General features: G+C 39.3%; 1 protein-coding gene across 12 annotated transcripts in view; it reads left to right on the top strand.

Annotated features, from left to right (window-relative positions):
* EPM2A (EPM2A glucan phosphatase, laforin) overlaps nt 1–21,842 on the top strand; it is a 291,240-nt gene that overhangs the window by 4,729 nt on the left and 264,669 nt on the right. For 9 of the 12 annotated variants that reach the window (XR_013378553.1, XR_013378552.1, XR_013378550.1 and 6 more), the window contains exon 1: nt 6,389–6,704. Coding sequence is in view for 6 of the 12 variants with exons in the window: in XM_077896049.1 (XP_077752175.1) it covers nt 6,404–6,704 (301 nt within the window). In the remaining 6 variants the exon portion in view is untranslated. Of the gene's footprint in view, nt 1–1,854; nt 1,932–6,374; nt 6,705–21,842 lie in introns of those variants that run through there. The other 3 variants (XM_077896056.1, XM_077896066.1, XM_077896076.1) reach the window with 2 other exon arrangements.

Here is a 21,842-nt window from a genome sequence, read left to right as displayed (position 1 = left end):
CCACAGGGCAGAGCCCAAAGGCCCACGATATCGACATAGTGGATGTATATAACGTCTAGGTCACTGTTTTATTTATTTATTTATTTATTTATTTATTTATTTATTTATTTATTTATTTATTTATTTATTTATTATTCATGAGAGACACACAGAAGAGAAGCAGAGATATAGGCAGAGGGAGATCCAGGCTCCATGCAGGGAGCCCCATGTGGGACTTGATCCCGGGACTCCAGGATCACCCCTGGGCCAAAAGGGAGCGCTCAACCGCTGAGCCACCCAGGCGTCCCTAGGTTCTAAACCTAGAGACCTCTGTATTTGTCCAGGCTGCTGCATATATGCTGTTTACAGCTGTAATTTCACTAAGGATCTGTCCCAATGAATAGTATTGAGATGTACCAACTGTATCTAAACAGTTGTGTGTGTGTGTGTGTGTGTGTGTGTGTTTTGGTTTTGCTTTCTTTTGTTTTTGTTTTTACATTTTTAGAGTAGGGCTGTAGCTTATATATGCCTTTTTGAGAATTGGAATAATTCCCTGCCAGCAGAAGGAAATAGTGAATTTTGTTAGCCTTGAGCAATCTCAGCCCCCAAGACTTTATATGTAGATTTGCCTGGTGGCACTAGGCTTACCCAGGAGCAGATATTTTATGGGAGGAAAGAGGGACCCAGAACAAAAGGTTTGCAAGTGCAGTATGGACTGAGTTTCAGCACTGCTCCTGCACCCCTCATCCCTTCCTCCCAGGGCTTCTGTGCTGGATATGAGTTACACAACTATGTGCTGAGTCTTTGCCTGCAGAGGCTACTGGGTCAGGAATTTCTGGGTGCAATTCCTGCTTCATCATTTGTTAGCTGTATGGCCTTAGGCAAATCAGTTACTGTTCAAACAATTTGTGTTCTTTTCTGGATAATGGAGATTATAACTATGTCATAAAAATGCTGACTAGATTAAATGTGTTTGACACTCAGCTCAGTGCCTAGCCCATGGTAGATAGGAGTTCAGTAATCAAGATGTTATTATTATACTTTTTTAAAAAAATATTTTATTTATTTATTCATGAGAGACATAGAAAGAGAGACAGAGGGAGAAGCAGACTCCCTGTGGGGAGCCGGATGCGGGACTTGATCTCAGGACCCTGGAATCACAACTTGAGCCAAAGGCAGAAGCTCTACCACTGAGCCAACCAGGTGCCCCTATTATACATTGTTAAGAAAAAGTATCCAAAACCTAGAACTGAGGGTGACTGCCTGTCCTGCGCGCTGGAACAGTGTCCTCCGGGTCCATTCGAATTATTTCATTCTCTACAAGATTATTTGTGCCTGCTTTATGTTACTACTTACTATTGGTTAGGGCCCTCACCCCCAAAGCTATATATTCAATATTGTAGATGTTTATCTGTTTAAGATGCAAGTGATTTCTGTGAGGTAGGATAGATAAATCCGAAGGTTACAGTTTTATTGCTCAGTGGGAAATTAATCACTTTTGTATTTAATCTAGTAATCTTCTAGCAGTCTTTCAGAGTCTATATACATTAGATCTGTAGTTCTTTTTGAAATATTTTTACCATCCTTCTGGTTCCCTCTTTAATTTATATGAGAGCCATTTTGGAAAATTATACTTTGACAATGTCCATAGTGCATGTTTGGACAAGTATATACTTTTGAGTAAGTGGCTAGTTCCACTGATTAAAGTATGAGTACACCTCCTCCTCCTCAACTATTTCTGCATTTCCAGGGAAGCTCATAGTCTTTACTCAGCTCCTGCTTTATCCTTTCTTTCCTATTAAAGGTCAATAGGTCTTCTATTTCACTTCAGTCTTCTCCTTTCCAGTTACTATCAACTCTTGCTTTCCTTTGCAGGATCCTCATCAGTGTCCAGTTGAAGTAAAGCAATGTTTTCAAACCAACCTGTTTGTCCTCCTTTCTCCATGTCAGAAGTAAGCACCCTAAATAGTCTCACTTTTAAAATATTTTTTACTTTTGATATAAACACATACAATGATTAGGAAAATAAGCAAAGGGTGGATTAGAAAGTGTTCAAATTCTTAAAAAGTACTTGCCAGGCTTGCCTCCCCCACCCCTTGCCCCCCTGCCCTGCTGTCCTTCCCAACCTTATTCTCCATTCCCCATTTAAGTATAAATGAGCCAGCTCTACTTTTAGCTAACCTATTTCCTTTTTCTCAAACTCTTTGAAAGGTCCCTTGGGAGTTTCAAATCATCCCTTCCAGCCACCACTCTTTTATTCCTAAGGGTTATCAAGCCCTCTACCCTTTTTGAGAAAGGTGCTAACTAGCCTGCCGTTCAAATTCCCACAGACCTAGGAGGATCTTTTTCAATTTGAAGGGAGCTCTAAACCGTGTCTCTAATCTCAAGGTCCAGCCACCTGGCTTGACCCTCTACTTTCCCTAGGAAAAGCCAGTTGAGGTCATTGCCTAACAGAATCCAGGCTTGATCGACCTGTTGGGAAGTGCCCAGAGGAGGTGTGGGTATTATAATGCTGACACCAGCAGGTGTAGGAGGGTGGTGGGATGTGCCAGGGAAGGGACAAGTCAATGTCTTTTGAAAAGGTGTATGCTTCAATGTAATTTTATACTTATACTGTTTAAAAAAATCAATATTTCTATAGCATAAATTACAGGAAAAATGCATGGCTAAACTGACTCTTGGTGATACAATAAAAATGCAGTACTTGTCTATATGGTGGGATGGGGTGGGAAGTGGAATTGCTGGAATCTCCTGCAGATAGGAGATTTTTATATGTATTAACAAAGGACATGGATTTTTTAAATAGTTGAGAAATGTGGAATTTTTGGACAAAGCCTTGGTATAGTTCAAATCTGTCTATTGCTCCAGATCCTCAAAGGGATTTTCAAGTAGCTTAACCTACAATTTTCCAACTCAGAAAGAAGTAAGCTGCAATATGCAAAATTTCTGAGCTGTAATCAAATTCTCTAAGGAAGGTTTTGTTTGTTTTTATTACTTTTTTTAAGCTACAAAATTGGAAATAGTATATGTGGCACATTTAACTCTTAGTATGTTCTGACAAGTAATAAAGTAATGCTTATAACGGTCCCTGAACTATTTGGGTGAAATATGGTTTGCATCAGTGAGTGTGTGTATACATATACAATATTATAAAGGAAGATTTATGATAACTCACTGACTAGTGGAAAGATTGCTTCAGAAAACATAAATTACCATAGTTGCAAATAATAGCTTTCCCTGAGGGAGCTTTGAAAGAATTTACATTTGAATTGGATCCTGAAACTGTAAATGTGAATTTATCACCCATTCTTTAAGAAATATCATGGCTATATATAAGATAGCACTATAGAAATGAAATTCAATGACAACAAATTAGTTTGGTCTTCCAAAAATTATTATCAGAATTATGTTACTTTACTGAGCTCATTCTTGCTCTAAATTCAGCTTGTCTTCAGAGCATTAAGAATCTGACCTCAAATGGATTCCATAAATAATCACTTTTATTAAATACCATGATTCTTTGAGATGTAAAAAGAAATATCACATGGAGAAACTCAACCAGGAAAAAAAAGGCTGGGAATAATGCAGCTTAATAACTGGTGAAAGTTTTCACCTTGACTTTTCAAATTTGTGTTTCCATTGTCAACAAGGTAGATGTATAAAGGAGTAACAATGACTATTTTCTGGGGTCTGAGGTCAAATCCACTCTAAATACCACGATATCTGTGTCTTTATAGACTCTTGGATTATTTTAGATTCATCTGTTTTCATCATTTCTAAGGATGAAATTGGTAATAGGAAATAATTATAGGAAGTTATTTTTCATTTTAAGAGCTAGTGGAGAATACCTCACTTAAGTATGGTGGGATTTAAAGGCATTCTGTAAGTGATTTTCCTAGAAATCAAATTATGTATACATTATGTGTATTATATATCCCTTTAACTGTAAGTGGAAAGAATGACTTTCAGCATTGGCTCTGTCCCTTCCTTGCTGTGGGCTGCTTACTAAAACTCTGCACCTTTCCCTCAAATATTAAAATGGAAATATAATATTTGTTACTTCATAGGATTGGTGAGAGAATTAAATGAGATAATATGAATTTGAAAACCACATGCTTAGTTCATAATAAGGGCTCAATGGCTATTACAATTTTTGACAAACGATTGACAAAATATGATTGAGGCTTTGGAATATGTCCTTCTGGTCTTGTTCTTCTTTCCAATTGCATCTTACTTAATTCACAATGTAGCCATCATATTTGTACTATATTTCAATCTATGCCATAAAATAAGCTTTATTTATTAAACATAAACAAGTTTTATTTTAATGCCATTAAAAATAACGAATGAGATACATTTGTAATCATAGAATTATGGTCTTTGTTTTACTTTGGAAAGGCCTTGGAAGTATATTCTCTATAAGGGATTAAAGGGGGTACTTCCAACTGTTAAAATTACTCCTTTATGATAGAAAAGGAAAGAAAATAATGCCTCTTGAACAAATATATTGCCTGCTTGCTTTTTCTTTTCTTTCTCTCCTTTTCTTCTTTCTCTTTCTTTCTTTCTTTCTTTCTTTCTTTCTTTCTTTCTTTCTTTCTTTCTTTCTTTCTTTCTTCTTTTCTTTTTTCTCTTTCTTTCTTTCTTTCTTTCTCTTCCTTCCTTCCTTCCTTCCTTCCTTCCTTCCTTCCTTCCTTCCTTCCTTCCTTCCTTCCTTCCTTCCTCCCTTTCCTTTCCTTTCCTTTCCTTTCCTTTCCTTTCCTTTCCTTTCCTTTCCTTTCCTTTCTTTTTTTCTTTTCTCCTCCCTTCCTTTTTTTCTTTCCTGCTTCCTGTTCTCTCTCCTTTCTTCTTTCCTTCCTCCCTTCTTTCCTTTTCTCCTTCCTCTCCTTCTTCTTGTTGCTATTTTATCCACGGAATGGGCAGTACTCACTTGGGACGAGCTGGTGGGAATAATGCCATTTGGAAAGTATACAGCACAGGCTGCATAGCACAACACAATAAAGTCCTGACCTGTCAGCTCCCAGGATTCCTGCATGACCAAATGACTCTTAATTTCCCAAAATTAGTCTAAGAATATTTTGTAACAGCAATTTGAATAAACTGACTCACATGCCACTGTGATTTAATGTGTGCTTTGGTACTGAATCAGCCATGTTTGGCCAGCCTTGCTGTCTTCACATTTTTCTTTGTGTTTATCCTTAGCTTAGCAACCAACCAACCAGTGAGTGGAATATCAATATTTAAGAGTGAAGCAGATTAGTTTACTGACTGTTCCACTGAGAGATCGAGTTTGTATGGTTTACATTTTTATTCTTCTTTTTGTACTTATGATATTCTGAATGCATGAAATTTTGGTCCCCCCCTCCCCCATTTTTCACAGGGTTTCAAATACTTGTAAAAATGTGACTTAAGAGATATTTTATATGTCTCTAGTTTGGATAAGAGATTGCTGTGTTACGTGTTGATGAACATACAAATGTAAGAACAGAAGAACAACTTTATCAAAGAATCAAAAAGTAACACATATGTAAACAGGACAGATGGTCATCTTAAGGCAGTAACAAAAATTAAATACGTCTCCCAACCCATGCAGGCTTTTTTTTTGACCCAACAGCTGTAAATCTGTATTTCTTGACATAAAAACGTTTTAAGTTGTTTACTGAAAGCAAATTTCAAACAAGTTTTATTTTAATGCCATCCAAAAATAATGATTGACATACATTTGTAATCGTAGAATGGTCTTTGTTTTACTTTGGAAAGGTCTTGGAAGTATTTACTCCGAACCTGTTTTACAGATATTAAAACTATAACAGTTTTTGAAAAAAAGAAAGCGAGCCTGTGCTATTTCAGGCATCGAATTGGACTAGGCCCGGGAAAAGTAACCGGTGCTTTTGTCGCAGGAGCCCTGGGCCCACCAACCGGAGAAACCTTCGGGGCGAGCGGGGTCTTCCGAGGGGACTGTTCTACTCCCTCCTCGCAACGAGCGGAGGCCCACGGGGAGGGCCGGGGAGGGGCTGGGGGGGGCCGGGGAGGGCCGGGGGGGGGGCCGGGGAGGGCTGGGGAGGGGCCGGGAGGGGCCGGGAGGGCCCACGGGGACGGCCGGGGAGGGCCGGGGAGGGGCCGGGGAGGGCCGGGGAGGGCCGGGGAGGGCCCGGGCGCCCCGGCCCCCCGCCTCCTCACCGTGCCGGCCGCCTTCCACGCGCCAGTCCCTTTTCCCACGACCCGCACCGACAGAATTTCGAGTCCGGGGAAGAGGGCTGGAGGCCGCGGGGCTCCGGGAGGCCGCCGCGGGGGGGGGGGGGGGCGGGCAGCGTCCTTGCCGCGGGGGGACACGTGTGCCCCGCGTGATGCTGCCCAGGCCCGGGGCCACCCACGCCGGGAGCCGGGAGCCGGGAGCCGGGAGCCGGGAGCCGCGCCGCCCGCCGCCATGCGGTTCCGCTTCGGGGTGGTGGTGCCGCCCGCGGGCGCCGGGGCCGCGCCGGAGCTGCTGGTCGTGGGGTCGCGGCCCGAGCTGGGGCGCTGGGAGCCGCGCGGGGCCGTGCGCCTGAGGCCGGCGGGCTCGGCGGCGGGCGGCGGGGCGCGGGCGCTGCAGGAGCCCGGCCTGTGGCTCGGGGAGGTGGAGCTGGCGCCCGGGGAGGCGGCGCGCGACGGGGCGGAGCCGGCCCGCGTGGACACCTTCTGGTACAAGTTCCTGAAGCGCGAGCCGGGAGGAGCGCTCTCCTGGGAAGGTACGGGGGCGGCCGCTCCACCCGCCAAAGCCGAGGCCTCGGCCTCGCCCCGCCCCGCCCCCGGCTGCCGGCCGCACGGGCCCCGCGGCTCCCGGCGCCGCGCTCGGCCGCCCGCTCGCCTTGGTCCCCGCGCGCCCCCCGCCCCCGCCCCCGCCCCCCGCGCGCCCTCCCCGGCGCCCCTCCCCCCACCCCTCCCCGCCCCGCCTTCTCCCCGGCGCCCCGTCCCCCCCGCGTCCTCGCCCCTTCCCCCCGCCCCCGTGCCCCTCCACCGCCCCTCCCCCCTCCACCGCGGCGCCCCTCCCCCCGCGCGCCCTCCCCGGCGCCCCGCCCCCTCCCCCGCGCCCCTCCCCCCGCGCGCCCTCCCCGGCGCCCCGCCCCCTCCCCCGCGCCCCTCCCCCCGCGCGCCCTCCCCGGCGCCCCGCCCCCGCCCCTTCCCCCCGCCCCGCCCCGCCCCGCCCCCCGCGGGCGCTGAGGAATCCCCCGCCCGCGAAGCCCGCCTCTTGGCTGGTGCCGCTGCTACTTCCTGCATGGTAGTTAGTCCTTTTTCTTAGATTGGGGAGTGAACGAAATGCAAAGACATTGAGTGTATCTCTTTTTGGGTTTTTAAAAAAATGTATTGGGATATACTCTGATTTCCTAAGATTAAAAAAGCCTATATAAGCTAGTTGTAAAAAAAAAAATAAAATCAAATTTCAAGGTAAAAACTTGTTTCCTCCACACACCTTAAGCCCACTTGGTGCCGCCCAGTACGTGTACGTCTGTCCACCTACCTATCCTGCATCCATCTCACACACAGATTATATATTAGTCCGTATCTTGCCTTTTCTTGCTTAACGGTATGTTGTGGATACCTTTTAGTGTCACTTTGTATAGATGTATTTCATTTTTTAAATGGCAACAAAATACATTTTTAAGAATTTTTATTATTTATTTATTCATTCATGAGTGACACACAGAGGGAGGCAGAGACACGGGCAGAGGGAGAAGCAGGCCCCATGCAGGGGCCCGACGTGGGACTCAACCCCGGGTCCCCAGGATCAGGCCCTGGGCTGAAGGCGGTGCAAAACCGCTAGAGCCTCACGGGCTGCGCAATGGCAACAAAATATTGTGCATCTAAGTACACTTTTAAGTGGTTTTCGTTTCCCTGTTAAAAACAATAATTAGCTTAATTGAAAGTCCGTGTATAGAGTTACCTTTGAGTATTTGGCAGTGTTGCTGTAGGGTAGATTCTGAGAAGAGAAAAATGTTAGGTCAGAGTATGGCCTTATTTTACATTTCAATAAGGACTGCCAAATTATACCTTGAAAAGGTTATACCAGTGTAGGCTCGCGTCTGCCATATGTGAACTTAGCTCTTTAAATGTGGTGTGCAAAGTAGAGGATTGGAATTGTGTGACTCCGTAGTTGTCTAAAGCTGATTAAATGAACGTCTCTGTAGAAGTTTATATGACAAAAATGGGCCATTTAATCCATAATGATGTGGAAACCATCAGTAAAGAACATGAGTTTTGTTTTGTTTTGTTTTGTTTTTTTAAAGACTTTCTGACTTATTCATGAGAGACACAGAGACATAAGCAGAGGGAGAAGCAGGCTCCCTGTGGGAAGCCTGATGCCGAACTCCATCCCATGACTCTGCCATCAGCACCTGAGCTGAAGGCAGATGCTCAACCACTGAGCCCCCCAGGTGCCCCAAGAGTCTGAGTATTTTATAATGCATTTATATATTATCCTTGTCCCACTGGGTTTTAGGGCCAGGTGGCATTCATTGTCATTTTGTATTACTATGCCAGAAAGGGAGGGTATCCTTGCCAGTTTATGCCCTTCTTTACAGGACACTACTTTTATTGATAATATTATATAATTTTTCACAATAAAATATCTGATAATTTTAATAAAAGTTAAGGACTTCCCCTTCCCTAGACCTCTCCTTTTCTATTTTTAGCTTTTCTGATATTCCTTCCAAAGTTCTAAGTAATTTGCCTATCTTGCTATTAATGTATCAAGTTTAACTTTTCTGTTCTTAGATTTCTGAGTTACTATATAAATTATAAATAACATTTTAAAATTAAAATTAGACATATCTATTGACAGCAGCTATTTATGCATAAATTTAACCATCATACTTCCAGTGAAATATGAGGAAATTAAGTTCACCACCTCTTCGTCCCTGCTGATTTTTCCGTTTTTATTTTATATAAAAACTATATATGTATATAATTGTTGACTTGCTATTATATAGAAAATTCTGTTACAGTGATTCAATTATGTAGAAAGTCCTATTTAAGAGGATAAGGAAAAATATCTTACCTACACATTCTTCTCCCTGTCCTTCCTTTGGCTAATTACTTTCTCTACATTGGTAAGTTTAATATAACTTATATTTTGTTTTATAATTGTGACTATCCTTTCTTGTTTTAGATTGACAGGTTGATTCTAAGAATGGTAAATTAACAAAGAGCATCATGAGAAGCATCCTAGTCAGTGTTTAGAGCAAGGATTCTGGAACAGGATGCCTGAGGTCACCAACCCATGTATAACCTTGGGCAGGTTACTTCACCTTTCTGTGCTGTTGCTGAAAGAACTAAGCTGGCTAATAAGTCTAAAGGAATTAGAATGGGACTTATATTAAGTGTTAAATAAGAGTTAGTCGTCGTTATATTTACTGTTACAATTAGGAAATAATTATTGCAGAACCAATTAGTGCAATTAGACTCCTAAAAAAGGAAAGGTAATTCTGTGATGTGGAACCTGTGCTACCAAGAGGAAAAATTCTTTTTCTCTTCACCATAAACCATGATCAGATTTTACTTAAAATGATACCAGGGTTTGTTTTACTTCATATTTAGCTGGTAATGTTCTTCTACAACTTGTTTAAAAATTTCTCCTTAAGGGCAGCCTGGGTGGCTCAGCGGTTTAGTGCCACCTGCAGTCCAGGGTTTGATCCTGGAGACCTTGGATCGAGTCCCACATCCGGCTCCCTGCATGGATGGAGCCTGCTTCTCCCTCTGCCTGTGTCTCTGCCTCTCTCTCTGTGTTGCTCATGAATAAATAAATAAAATCTCTTAAAAAAATTCTCCTTAATTTTTTTTATCTTTTATTTTTATTTTACCAGAAGCAACACATTGATCATCAAATTTCCTAGTTTGATTGTGGTATTTGATGAATGCAAATTTCTCATTTTTTGAGAAATTTTTGCCTTGAAAAATTGGGATTCTTGTTCTCATTTTCACTGATGTATAGCTTTCAGAGAACAGCTATCTGGGACTTTTTTTTTTTTTTTTTTTAATTGAATACCTGTGTTAGTTACATTGTTTTGGATTTCATGTCTTCCTCTTTCTTAAATATCTCACTCATTTTGTTGGATTGTATCCTAAAATAATTTTGAAGAAACAGTAAATGGGAGATAAAATATCCAGGCTCTTAAATGCCTGAAAATGTCTTTATTTTGCCCTCACACTTGACTGAACATTTGGTAGACTATTCTAGTCTCAAATTAATTTTCCCTTTGAAGGCTTTGCTTCAGTACCTTGTAGTACCCAATGAAATGTATAATTATGATGTCAAACTAAGCCCATTCCTTTATATGCAATGTTTTTTTTCTTCCCCTTTTGAGGCTTTACAATCTTTCCTTAAATTAGTTTACCAGGATGTATCTGAGTTCTCTTTTGTTTATATCATTTGACAATGGGCTGGCTCTTTCCATTTCAGGAATTGTGTCTTTCAACTCAGAGAGATTTTTAATTATTTCATTTCCTCCCCTATTTTCTCTGTTCTTTCCTCTGAAATGTCTGTTAGCCAAGTAATGTACCTTCTGCATACATGTGAGTATCTTTTAAGTTTTGTCTTATATTTTCCATGATTTGTGTTTGGATGCATTTTCTGGACAGTGTTTCCCAGATCACTGAATGGTTTTTAATACTAGCTATTCCATTACCTAGTCATTACACTGGATTTTTTTTTTATTTTTGGCAATCATATTTTTAGTCTTTGCATTTTCCTGTTGTTCTTTGATTTGTTTGTTTGTTTGTTTTTCAGAGTTGCTTGTTTTTCCTGTATGGATACAATTAATGTCTGAATCTTTCCAATGACATTAAAAGTTGATTCTGTCTTGCATTAACATTTTTCCTTTATGGGCATTTGTTTTTTTTATACTATAGGTTTCCCTCAAATATTGGACAATCTTTGGATGACCATTCATTTTTATGAATAAAGAATATATTGATTAGCATAGGTAGTTGGACTAGTTTCTTATTTCAGTTGCTTATGTTTACCCCAAATCCCCTCTAAATGGGAGGACATGCATGGGATACTGTGTAATTTGGCAGATTTTGCAGAGAGGTTTCCCTCCGTAGGGTATGAGGCTGGGGAGCCAGCAGGCTCTAGGTGCTTACCATTAGCAAAGTAAAACCAGAAAAACAAGCAAATGAAATCTTACTATGGGGAAAAATATTTAGCATATTTTATTCCTAAATGGAGTTACCTTTTCTTTCTCTTCTTTTTTACTTTCACCTCTACTGGGTGGGTCCATATATCTCAAGATCTGTTTCACCTAGATCTCTAGCCTGTACCCCACTGGGGCCCTTTCCAGAAAGACCTTTCCCTCTTATGTTTAGAGCATACTGAATTCATGTTGAGGATAGGGTGGGCTGGAAGGAGGTGTGTGGGAAACCTTTCCTTACAGTCTTCTCCAGGCATTTGTGTATTTGTTAGGTCTCTTCTTACCTGTTTTTTTATTTTATTTTATTTTATTTTTATTTATTCATGAGAGACACAGAGCGAGGCAGAGACATAGACAGAGGGAGAAGCAGGCTCCCTACGGGGAACCCTATAAAGGACTCTGTCCTGGGATCCCAGGACCATGACCTGAGTCTGAGGACAGATGCTAAACCACTGAGCACCCAGGCATCCCACCTGTTGCTGTTTTTTAGAAGTCTTTTCTAACTCTTCCCTCAGTCTTTCTCATAATGCCTCTTCTTTCCCTCATACCTCATCTCACAGTTTAAAATTACATTAGTTATATTAACCTAGACTCTGATCACAAGTAATGGAAACAGAGTATGAACCAGCCTAAAAATTATTAACTCATATAACCAAACTAAAAGAAGCATAGAGTTTAACCTCTCTCTCCTCACTCACTCTCCAGCTGTCTCTCTTCCCCTTGGGTTTGCTTTACTCCAGTCAAGCAAATGCTTGACTTCATTCCCTCATGTGGACTCTTACCAAGCTAGACTTCCCAACAAGGAGCTCCAGGCTTACATATTCAAAGCCAGAGAAGAAAATATATTCTTCCCTCACAGCTCTAGTTAGAAAAATGTGTGGGGAAAACCTGGAGTTTACCTTCCTTGAACTAATTATTCTTGCCAGGAAGGTGGGAGCACAATGAGCATGTCCAACAGCAAACACTTCTTGGAGCAGAGGAGAAACACTTCTCTCCACAAAATGTGTACTGTTTCAGGGGCAGTTTAGAATGCAGAGGGCTGTAAGTTAACAGAAAAACACAACAAACAGTTGCTTAAACAAATTTAACGTTTCTGCTATTTAATGTACATAGATAGATGGTGGTAATAATACTCCACAGCTCATGGATGTCAGGAGAGGTATCATTGCATCTTCTTGGCTTTTTCCTCAAGACAACAGCTGCCACTCTAGTCATCACATCTGCATTCAGTGGAATATGGGGAGGAGAGAGAAGAGTAGAAAAGTCAACCATGGGTATCCCTTTTATCTGGAAAGCGGTAACCTCAGCAGATTACTCTCCTCCCCACAACACACATAATTCTTTTCAGTTGGTAATTGTGAATAAAGCTGCTATAAAACATTGATGTGCAAGTTATTATGTAAACCTAAAGTTTTCAAATCAGTTGGGTAAATTACTGGATCATATGAAATTGTGTTTAGCTTTGTAAGAAACTGCCAAACCATCTTCCGGAATGGCCATAGCATTTTTCATTCCCACCAGCAAGGAATGAGAGTGCCTATTGCTACACATTCTCATCAGTGCTTGATTTTGTTCGTTTTTTTGGGTTTTAACTATTCTTATAGTCGTGCAGTGGTATCTGATTTTTTAAATTTACAGTTCCCTAATAATACATGATGTTGAGCATCTTTTTACATGTTTATTTGCCATCCGAATATCTTTTTTAGTTGGGTGTCTGCTCAGATTTTTTCTCCATTTTTTAGTTAGGTTGTTTGTTTTGAAGAGTTCTTTGATTTTGAAGAGTTCTTTGAATATTTGGGTAGAACTTCTAAAGAGATATGTGATTTGCAAGTATTTTCTCACTATGAGTTGTCTTTCATCTCTTAACAGTGTTATTTACAATGTAAAACTTTTAATGCAGTCCAACTTACCATTTTTTTCTTTTGTGGATTATGCTTTTTGTTTTGAAAAAACTCATTTCTAAATCCAAGGTCATCTAGATTTTCTCCTGTGCTATCTTCTAGAAGCTTTTTATACTCTTGCATGTTACATTTTGTGTTAACTTTTATTTATTTATGTGTCTAAGTTCTTTTTTTATATGCTCATCCAATGTTCCAGCACCATTTGTTGAAAATTCTTTCCTTCCTTTTTTTCATGTGCCTTTATTAAAATTCATTTGACGATATTTGCACTGATCTGTGCCCATTCTTTCACTCATGTCACACTGTGTTGATTACTATAGCTTTGTGTTAACTTGAAATATTAGTAGTATGAATCTTCCATCTTTGTTTTCTTCAGTATAGTGTTGTCTCTTTTTGGTGTTTTGCCTTTTCATTTACATTTTAGAATCAATTTGTTGATATTATGAAATAGCTTGCTGTGATTTGATTGGGATTGTATTGAATCTATCAAGTTCAGAAAAATTGACATCTTAACAATATCAAGTTTTTCAGTTTATGAACCTGGAATACATCTCCATTTAATTAGGTCTTCTTTGATTTCTTTCATTAGTATTTTATAGTTCTCCACATACAGATCTGTACATGTTTTGTTAGATTTTTACATTTTGGGGGGTATGTGTGCTATTTTAAGTGGCATATTTAAAACCTTTTTAATTTTAAATTTCAGTAGTTTATTGCTGATATATAGGAAAGATTCATTTTCATATCTATTGATGTTTGGATGCTGGACATTTAGTTTTTCATTATTTTAGAGTTTGGAATTTCTTTTCTGGTAGTTATTTGTGGATTAGTTTGTTACTTTTGAAGATTATCTTGAAAGTTCAAAAGGCAAATCTGTAATAGTTTTTAGTGTAGGGCTAATTTAGCCCTACTACTAGGCAGTGGACCTCCTATGTTCTCTTTTGAATGCCTCAGTGTATTAAATAAGATTTCCTCACTCTGATGGAAATGCAAATGTTTCCTGGTTTTGTGTGAGCTCTGCAAGTTGTTTGGCATTCAGTATTCAGAAATTTATTCTATTTGTTTTTTTTCTGTGGCTTGCCATTTGTTCTTTGTATGGCTCTATCAAATTTCATCTTATGTATCCACAGATTGGCACGAAGCCAAAGAATCTAAGATATCTTTATGTAGATTTATGGAAGTCTTTCCTTTCATGGCTTTCTCATTTCTGGAATTTGGCCTTACAAATTCTAATCAACCTAAATTTGGATTTCTAGTTCCTCAATCACTGAGACTATTGAGTTCTATTTGGAATCCCATCCCTGTATCATGGTTCAGAAATTCTCTACAGGTAGAAATTCATGACATTCATATTGTTCACCTTGTTTCTTTTTCTTCTGTCAGAACTTATACTCATATGCTGCCTTTTGTTCAACATTTAAAAAGTGTTTTATATATTGTGCCATTTTTTTTTTTTAGTTGTTACTTTTATAGGCAGGAGAAGTCTTGGACTGATTTTTAAACATTTGCAGGTAAGTATTTTTCCAGCATATTTTTAAAAATTTTGTAAAAGAATTCCTGATTTTGTTGTTTATTTCTAATATATTTATGTATATGTGTGTGTATATATGTACATGTATTCATACATACATACACAGTCTAGTCTATATGTCTCTTGTTAAAATTAGGTTGTTTTCTTTGAGAGTGTCTTCTAAAAGGGATAATTAGTAACCACACTAAGGTTGTTATGAGGACTAGTTTATAAAATGCCTGTAACAAAGTAGTAGCTGTGACTTTAAGATAGCCAACAATTTATAGCAGCTGAATTTCCTTGGTCTTTCCATTTTCAAGATGAAATTTATTGATCTTAAAGATAGTTTATGTTCATAGAAGCAGCAACAGTTTTATATAATATTGGACTAATCCATACACTGACCCCAAAGTATTTGCCAAATATATTTTAGACTATCCTGCAATCTCCCAATAATTATTTGCCTTACCCATTTCTACTTGTACTTTTTTTTTTTTGAGATTTTAAAATTTATTCATGAGAGACACACAGAGAGAGGCAGAGACATAGGCAGAGAGAGAAGCAGGCTCCATGAAGGGAGCCCAACGTGGGACTCGATCCCAGGTCTCCAGGATCACGCCCTGGGCTAAAGGCAGGCGCCAAACTGCTGAGCCACCCAGACGTCCCACTACTTGTACTTTCTACTCCAGCTGTAATATACCTTGGTGAAGACTGGGTTTGAGTGGAGGATAGTTGGACATGTACAAAAGGCAATACAAGTGGAAGGATCTGGCAGAGAGTTATGCGAGAATAGCTGAATGAGATATGAATGACAAGTATAAAGATGACTTTGAAGAGTGACATATGGCATGGTCAAGAAAGATTTATTTTAGTAATATTTTATTACAGTTGTATGAAAAATTCTAACTAAAAATTATGATAAATGAAATTTTACTATTTCTAGGTCAGTGGCAATTGTTGTATGGTGATATCATATGATAATGGAGAAAGTGGGGCCCAGAGAGGCTTAGCAAATAACCTAAGCCCACACACAATGCTAGCCTGTGGGAAACACAGGCTGTGGGAAACACCTTCTTTGGGCAGGTGACATGATTTGGCACTAGGCAGGGCATGGAAATTTGGTAAGTGAATTATAGTATTCCATACATGAACTCTAACTCTAGGACTTCATAGATGAGGAGGAGTTTATGCTGTTTGCATGAGATCTGGGATATCCAGGACTTAGATATTGAGCATCTGCCTTTGGCTCAGGTCATGATCCCTGGGTCCTGGGATCGAGTTCCGCATCAGGTTCCCCGCAGGGAGCCTGCTTCTCCCTCTGCCTGTGTCTCTGCCTCTCTCTCATGAATAAATAAATAAAATATTAAAAAAAAAAGATCTGGGATTTTTCTGTATTATCAGTGAGAAGGGAATTGACAGAGAATGAGACAAAATAGAGAAGTGAATTGATACTCTCTTTACTCCAAAGGATCCTTCTCCTCACATTCTCTCATCCTGCCTCCCTACTCCTTTCTCTTCAGAGCATTCATTTAATATGTTCCATTAGCCAGAATGACCTAAAGTTTTAACACCATCAAGGAGGATATTCAAACCAAAATAAAAAGCATTTTTTCCCCTCTTGGATCAAAACCAGTTGTACCAGATGGAGGAAAATAATCCAGGAGTAAATATTACTGCAGTTTCTTGTTCCATCTCCCCAGTACCTGATCCTCCATCATTTACCAGAGAGTTAATGGGAGCAGAAATGAAAGTGCTTGCTGCTTTTAGAGGATTTGTTCATGTCTCCTAGAAGCAGAATGAGGTTCTAATTTTAGGGAAAGTTGGAGAAAATATTGTTGCATGCTCACACAGTGGGGAGGGAAAAAAGTTATGAACATTTTTTTTTTCAAAAGGTGGTAAAACAACTACAGTCTTAACAATGTTCTTTGGTGCTCCTATAGAGATAACATAATCAGCTGGATAAAGCATTAGTTTAAACAAGTATAACATATTTTATGGTGTTTAATTTGGAGATATAAAATGCATATACTGGAAATTTTATGCTTCATTAAATGTTTCTTTGTGTAAAGATAATGCTCCTGAGTATTTGGGATGTGAGTGTCAAATGAGGAAAAGGTTTACAAATTGGATTTGTAGAAAACCAGAGAATGGATGGATAGCTTAATGAGGCAAGAAAAGTATAAGGAGATTTCAACTTTCTGTGCCAGAGAAGGGCTCAGCTGGCCGGTCAGGTCTGACTAGCTGGGCTTCCACTGGGTGTGAGAGATGGCTCTGTGTCTTTGTAATGGCACTGGTGCCAGTGCTTCTGGACAGGAAAGCTCATTAAAATGTTCTATTATTCCAAGATCATCCTCAACTTGAATATTGTTATCTGGAAAATTTTCTGTTTTCTGCTCCGATGGTGGGATCCTGGGCTGTGTCCAGCTAGCTCAGAGCTGTATTATAGCCAGTATATGCTGAGTGAGAAGCTTGACAGTTTCAGTCCTATGACCTTCGTGTTTTTAAATGTTAAATCATAATGTCACATTAACATAACATAGAGCTTTATCCTGAATTTTAGTTAATTAAACCATAGAGGATTAGAGGAATGGTTATGATGAAATCATTTCCTTTTCAGTTTAGTCGTAAAAGGCTCTATATTATGTCCACGAGCAAAGACAAATTTAATCATTTCACCTATGATTGCTAAAATTTCTGGATGTTATATTTGTAGATTTTATGAACTATTTGTACCTTTGTAAAAGTTAATATAATATTTAAATTCATGTCTTTTGTCATAAATTACCAATTTATTACCTTCTTCATTTGATTGAAATCACTAAAAATCTATCTATTTGATGAGCATGACAACCATTACCCAGAACAATTCCTGAGCTGGAGAAATTTTGAACTCCCATACACAGAAAACTGTATTTGGGGTTACACTGGTTTTTTTTCCCACAATCTTAGGTTCAGAAATATTCTTAATATCTATTGAATTCTGAGGTTGGACAAATTCTGAGTATTGAGTACAAAAATACGTTGGTTTAAAGTGTTGCTTTAACATTTACTAGTTCAGAATAATTATGAGGAAGTGTTGAGCTAATACATGTGAACATTCTTTGTAAATGGATGTCATAATTATTTTGTATTAAAAATATTGACAAGGTTTTGTCATTGGCTTATTTATGTTTATCATTTTTTTAGTGATACTTCACATTTATTTGCAATGAAGGAGTATCCCATAAAATTTTTTATTAGAAAAGCACTTTACCCTTGAGCTGTATATATATTTCTGCAAAGGCTTCAGTCTTCACTTACTAATCTGTTTAGAAATTTGAATCTGCAGTTTTTACTTGATATACTTTTTGATTATGATTAAATGAGGTTTTGTTATTTTTCAGAGAGATGCACTTAGAATTCATTAGTGAATCAATATAATTAGGTGTGAGGAATATAGAGAGACATAATCCAAATCAAACTTAAAAAAGGGAACTCTTTTAGGTACTCTGCTATTACAAAGGTGAAAAAATACTATGAAAATAAAAATGTATTAATTTCATTAAATGTCACATTTTAGTATTGTTTGAAACCTTATTTTGGTATTAGCCATTGAGAGAGGATGTCTATAACTTTCCTTTCCTCATTTAGGAAAATAAAAAAACCCTAATAAATCAGAATAGGTGTTGGGTTCATTTATTCAACCCATTTTACACACAATTTTGAGGTTCCGTTATCCACCTGGCATTGTGATAAGTGCTGGGAAACAATGATGAAAAATTCACAGCTCTTGAATTTAAGAGATTTATATTCTAGCTGAGGAAAATAAAAGGCTTATCATCAAGGAAGGAATATAACAGAAACCTGAAAATCTATGCACAGTGTAGTGGAGGAAATTTGTCCCTGTAATAATTCAGGAATGGAAGAGGGGTTGGGAAAGTTTTATGGAGGGGGTAGTATTTTAAACTTGGTATTTATTTATTTATTTATTTATTTATTTATTTATTTATTTATTTTTTTAAATTTTTTTTTTAATTTTTATTTATTTATGATAGTCACATAGAGAGAGAGAGAGAGAGAGAGAGAGAGAGAGGCAGAGACATAGGCAGAGTGAGAAGCAGGCTCCATGCACCGGGAGCCTGATGTGGGATTCGATCCCGGGTCTCCAGGATCGCGCCCTGGGCCAAAGGCAGGCGCCAAACCGCTGCGCCACCCAGGGATCCCTAAACTTGGTATTTAAAGAAAATCAGGATCTTCCCTTATTATTTTTCTTCTGTAATTATGAAAATAAGAGCAACACAAGTATTCTTAAAAATCTGTCTGATGTGAATCCAAGAGGAAATTGGTGCTCTGACTTTACCTTCTATGAGTGAGAATTATGGTTTTATTGAAGTGACAAGGGAAAAGCCAGAGTCTGGGGATTCAAAGGCATTTAGTATTTAAGCTTTTTGTGGTAGGTCTCCTGGGAGTCCTGTGGTGGGTGACTGAGTTGTAGAGTTTCTGGTGAAGGAATGCTGAGGGAGAGCGCTGGAGGGGCAGCTGGTAAGAAATGTGGAAATGAGGACTTCAGGAGACAGAAGGGCAGTGCTTCTGGGGTGGTGAGTAGGGCCTTCTTTCTTTCACCACTCCAAAGGGAAACCCTGTGTTATACTAATCGATCCCCATTTTTCCCTCCACCCATTCTTTGGCTAATGTAGTAATGTACTTTCTGTCTATGGATTTGTCTATTCTGAATGTTTCATATAAATGGAACCATACAAAATGGCTCCTTGTAACTGACTATACATGCTTCAAGCTTCATTCATAGTTTTATTGCTAAGTAACAATTTGTTGTATAGATATACCACATTCAATTTATTCGCTCATCGGTTGATGGACATAGGGGTTGTTTTCACTTTTTGAATGATGCTGCTGTGAACTTTTGTGTAGACATATGTTTTCACTTCTTTTATTTATTTGTTTGTTTTCACTACTTTTGGGTATATATCCAGAAGTGGAATTGCTGAGTCATGGTAACTCCATGGTTTACCTTTTGAAGAACTGCCAAACTTTTTCAAAGTGACTGTATCGTTTTATATTTCCACCAACGTTGTCGTTGTGGGAGAGTTTCAATTTCTCTATATCTTTCACAACACTTGTTATTGCCTGTATTTTTAATTTTAACCATCCTAGGGGGTGTGAAGTGGCATCCCATTATGGTCTTGATTTGCATTTCTCTAATGACTGTAACCGATAGGTAATATTGAACAACTTTTCTTTCTTTCTTTCTTTCTTCTTTTTTTTTTTTTTAGATTTTTAAATTTATTTATTCATGAGAAACACACAGAGAGAGAGAGAGAGAGAGAGAGAGAGGCAGAGACACAGGCAGAGGAAGAAGCAGGCTCCATGCAAGGAGCCTGACGTGGGACTGGATCCCGCCCGGGTCTCCAGGATCACATCCTGGGCTGCAGCCGGCAAACCGTTGCGCTACCGGGGCTGCCCCTTGAACAACTTTTCATGTGCTTATTGGCCATATGTCAATCAGAAGATCATGTGTGAGTGTCTCTTCTTGAAGAAATATCTATTTATATCTCTGACCATCTTTAGTTAGGTTATTTGCCTTTCAGTTGTTGTTGTTGTAAGAGTCCATGTTTTTTAAAAATCTACTTCTGGTGGCTATACAGATAAATACTACCAGCTATACCGCGCTGGTAGGCAGCTGACACACCTAACTTGGGCTGAACATTGAAGTCTTTACTTTGAAATGCATGAATTGGTTTTGTATAGTACTTTGTTGTAAACAAGTAAGGCGATATGGTTTAATGGTGATTTAATGGAATTGTCTGTTAAATACATTTATCTTCCTTGGCCTACTATTACCAAGTTCTATTTTTCTGTGCACCACCAGTAAATATAAGTGCCCTTTGAGCTTCTTTCTTCAGATCACCTCTTATCTTAAACTACATTCTTCATTTGAAGGACTGTCTCCATACTTGTGATGATATAGCCCTAGCTCTAATCTCTCTTCTGGACTGATCCATTATTCTATTGTCTATAAGACTTTTTCGTCTGGATGTCCTGTAAGTACTATAAACTCAATATATCCAAACCTCAACTACTGGTCAACCTTCACGAAGCTTTCTTTTCCCCTGTGTTCCTGATTTAAAGACACTAGCTCAGTCACTTAAGTATGTGGAAGCATAACTTCTTAGGCTGAGCTGATTGCATGATGAACCCTTGAGGTATGCCAAGCATTTCCTAGTCCACATCCTTAAGAGATTTTGATTTAATTGTTCTAGGATTGGCCAGGGAATAAGAATTTTACAATTTCCCCAGGTGCTTTTGATAACCAGCTGGTTTGGGAGATCATTGTAAGAGATTCTATAAGTTGAAATGTTTTAGTTCTCTCCCCACTCTGCCTCCAAACTATCTCTTTTTATTTTCTGTTACCTCTGTTACGTTTTGGTTCTTTGGCGTTTCAGTGGCTTTTTGCATGATCTAACTCCTTTGTGTCCTTTCTCTATTCAATACTTCCTCCATGCTCTTGCCAGAATTATCTTTCTAGAATACAGATTGGACAGTGTCGCATGTGCAAATAAAAATTCTTTGATGATTTCTTATTTCCTGTAAGATAAATCTAAATTTCTTATTATGACTTTGAGGCTCCTAACAATCTGTCAGTCACCTACTTATGTCTGCACTTCTGCCACTCCCTGAAAACAGTCTATGTTTCAGCCACCCAGACTCTTATTCCCCCCAACATTTTATGGAACTTTTTGATAGTGCTATGCCCTTTTCTTGGATTTGTGTCACAACTGTGCCAGTCTTAGATCTGCCGTGAACCATGCTACATTATTCCATTGGCTTTGGTGGAATAATATGAAAGCCAATCAGAAGTAGCTTCTTCAGATAATTTATATTTATTATACAATTCTTAAATACAACAAATGATTATATAATATAAAGCTATTGGATTTATTGAAACCAAACCTTCTGATTGATGCACAACACTCACACATGCACATACCTATTTCTTTGGATTAGGGATACAGAGGATTAGTATCTTAATCTCCATGGGTGTCTGTCATGGTCCATTAGTGGCATTGTAGGAAAGATCTTTTTCTTTTTCTCTGGCAGCTGCCGAGGCCATCAGTGGTGATTGGATTCTGTGTGAAGGCTTTCATTAGAGCTTCTGATCAGAGACTTATCCTTCCAGCATTAGCAGAGGGAGGGAATAGTATTCACTCCTTCAGCTGGAGTATGTCATATTGAGCTATGAAAATAGCACGCAGTTTAGTGAACTCACATGGTTTGGTCACATATATGATTAGT

Source organism: Canis aureus, chromosome 1 (assembly GCF_053574225.1).
Source record: "Canis aureus isolate CA01 chromosome 1, VMU_Caureus_v.1.0, whole genome shotgun sequence".
Classification (NCBI taxonomy): Eukaryota; Metazoa; Chordata; class Mammalia; order Carnivora; family Canidae; genus Canis; species Canis aureus.
Note: the sequence above shows the minus strand (reverse complement) of the source record. Positions and strands in the feature narration are given on the sequence as shown.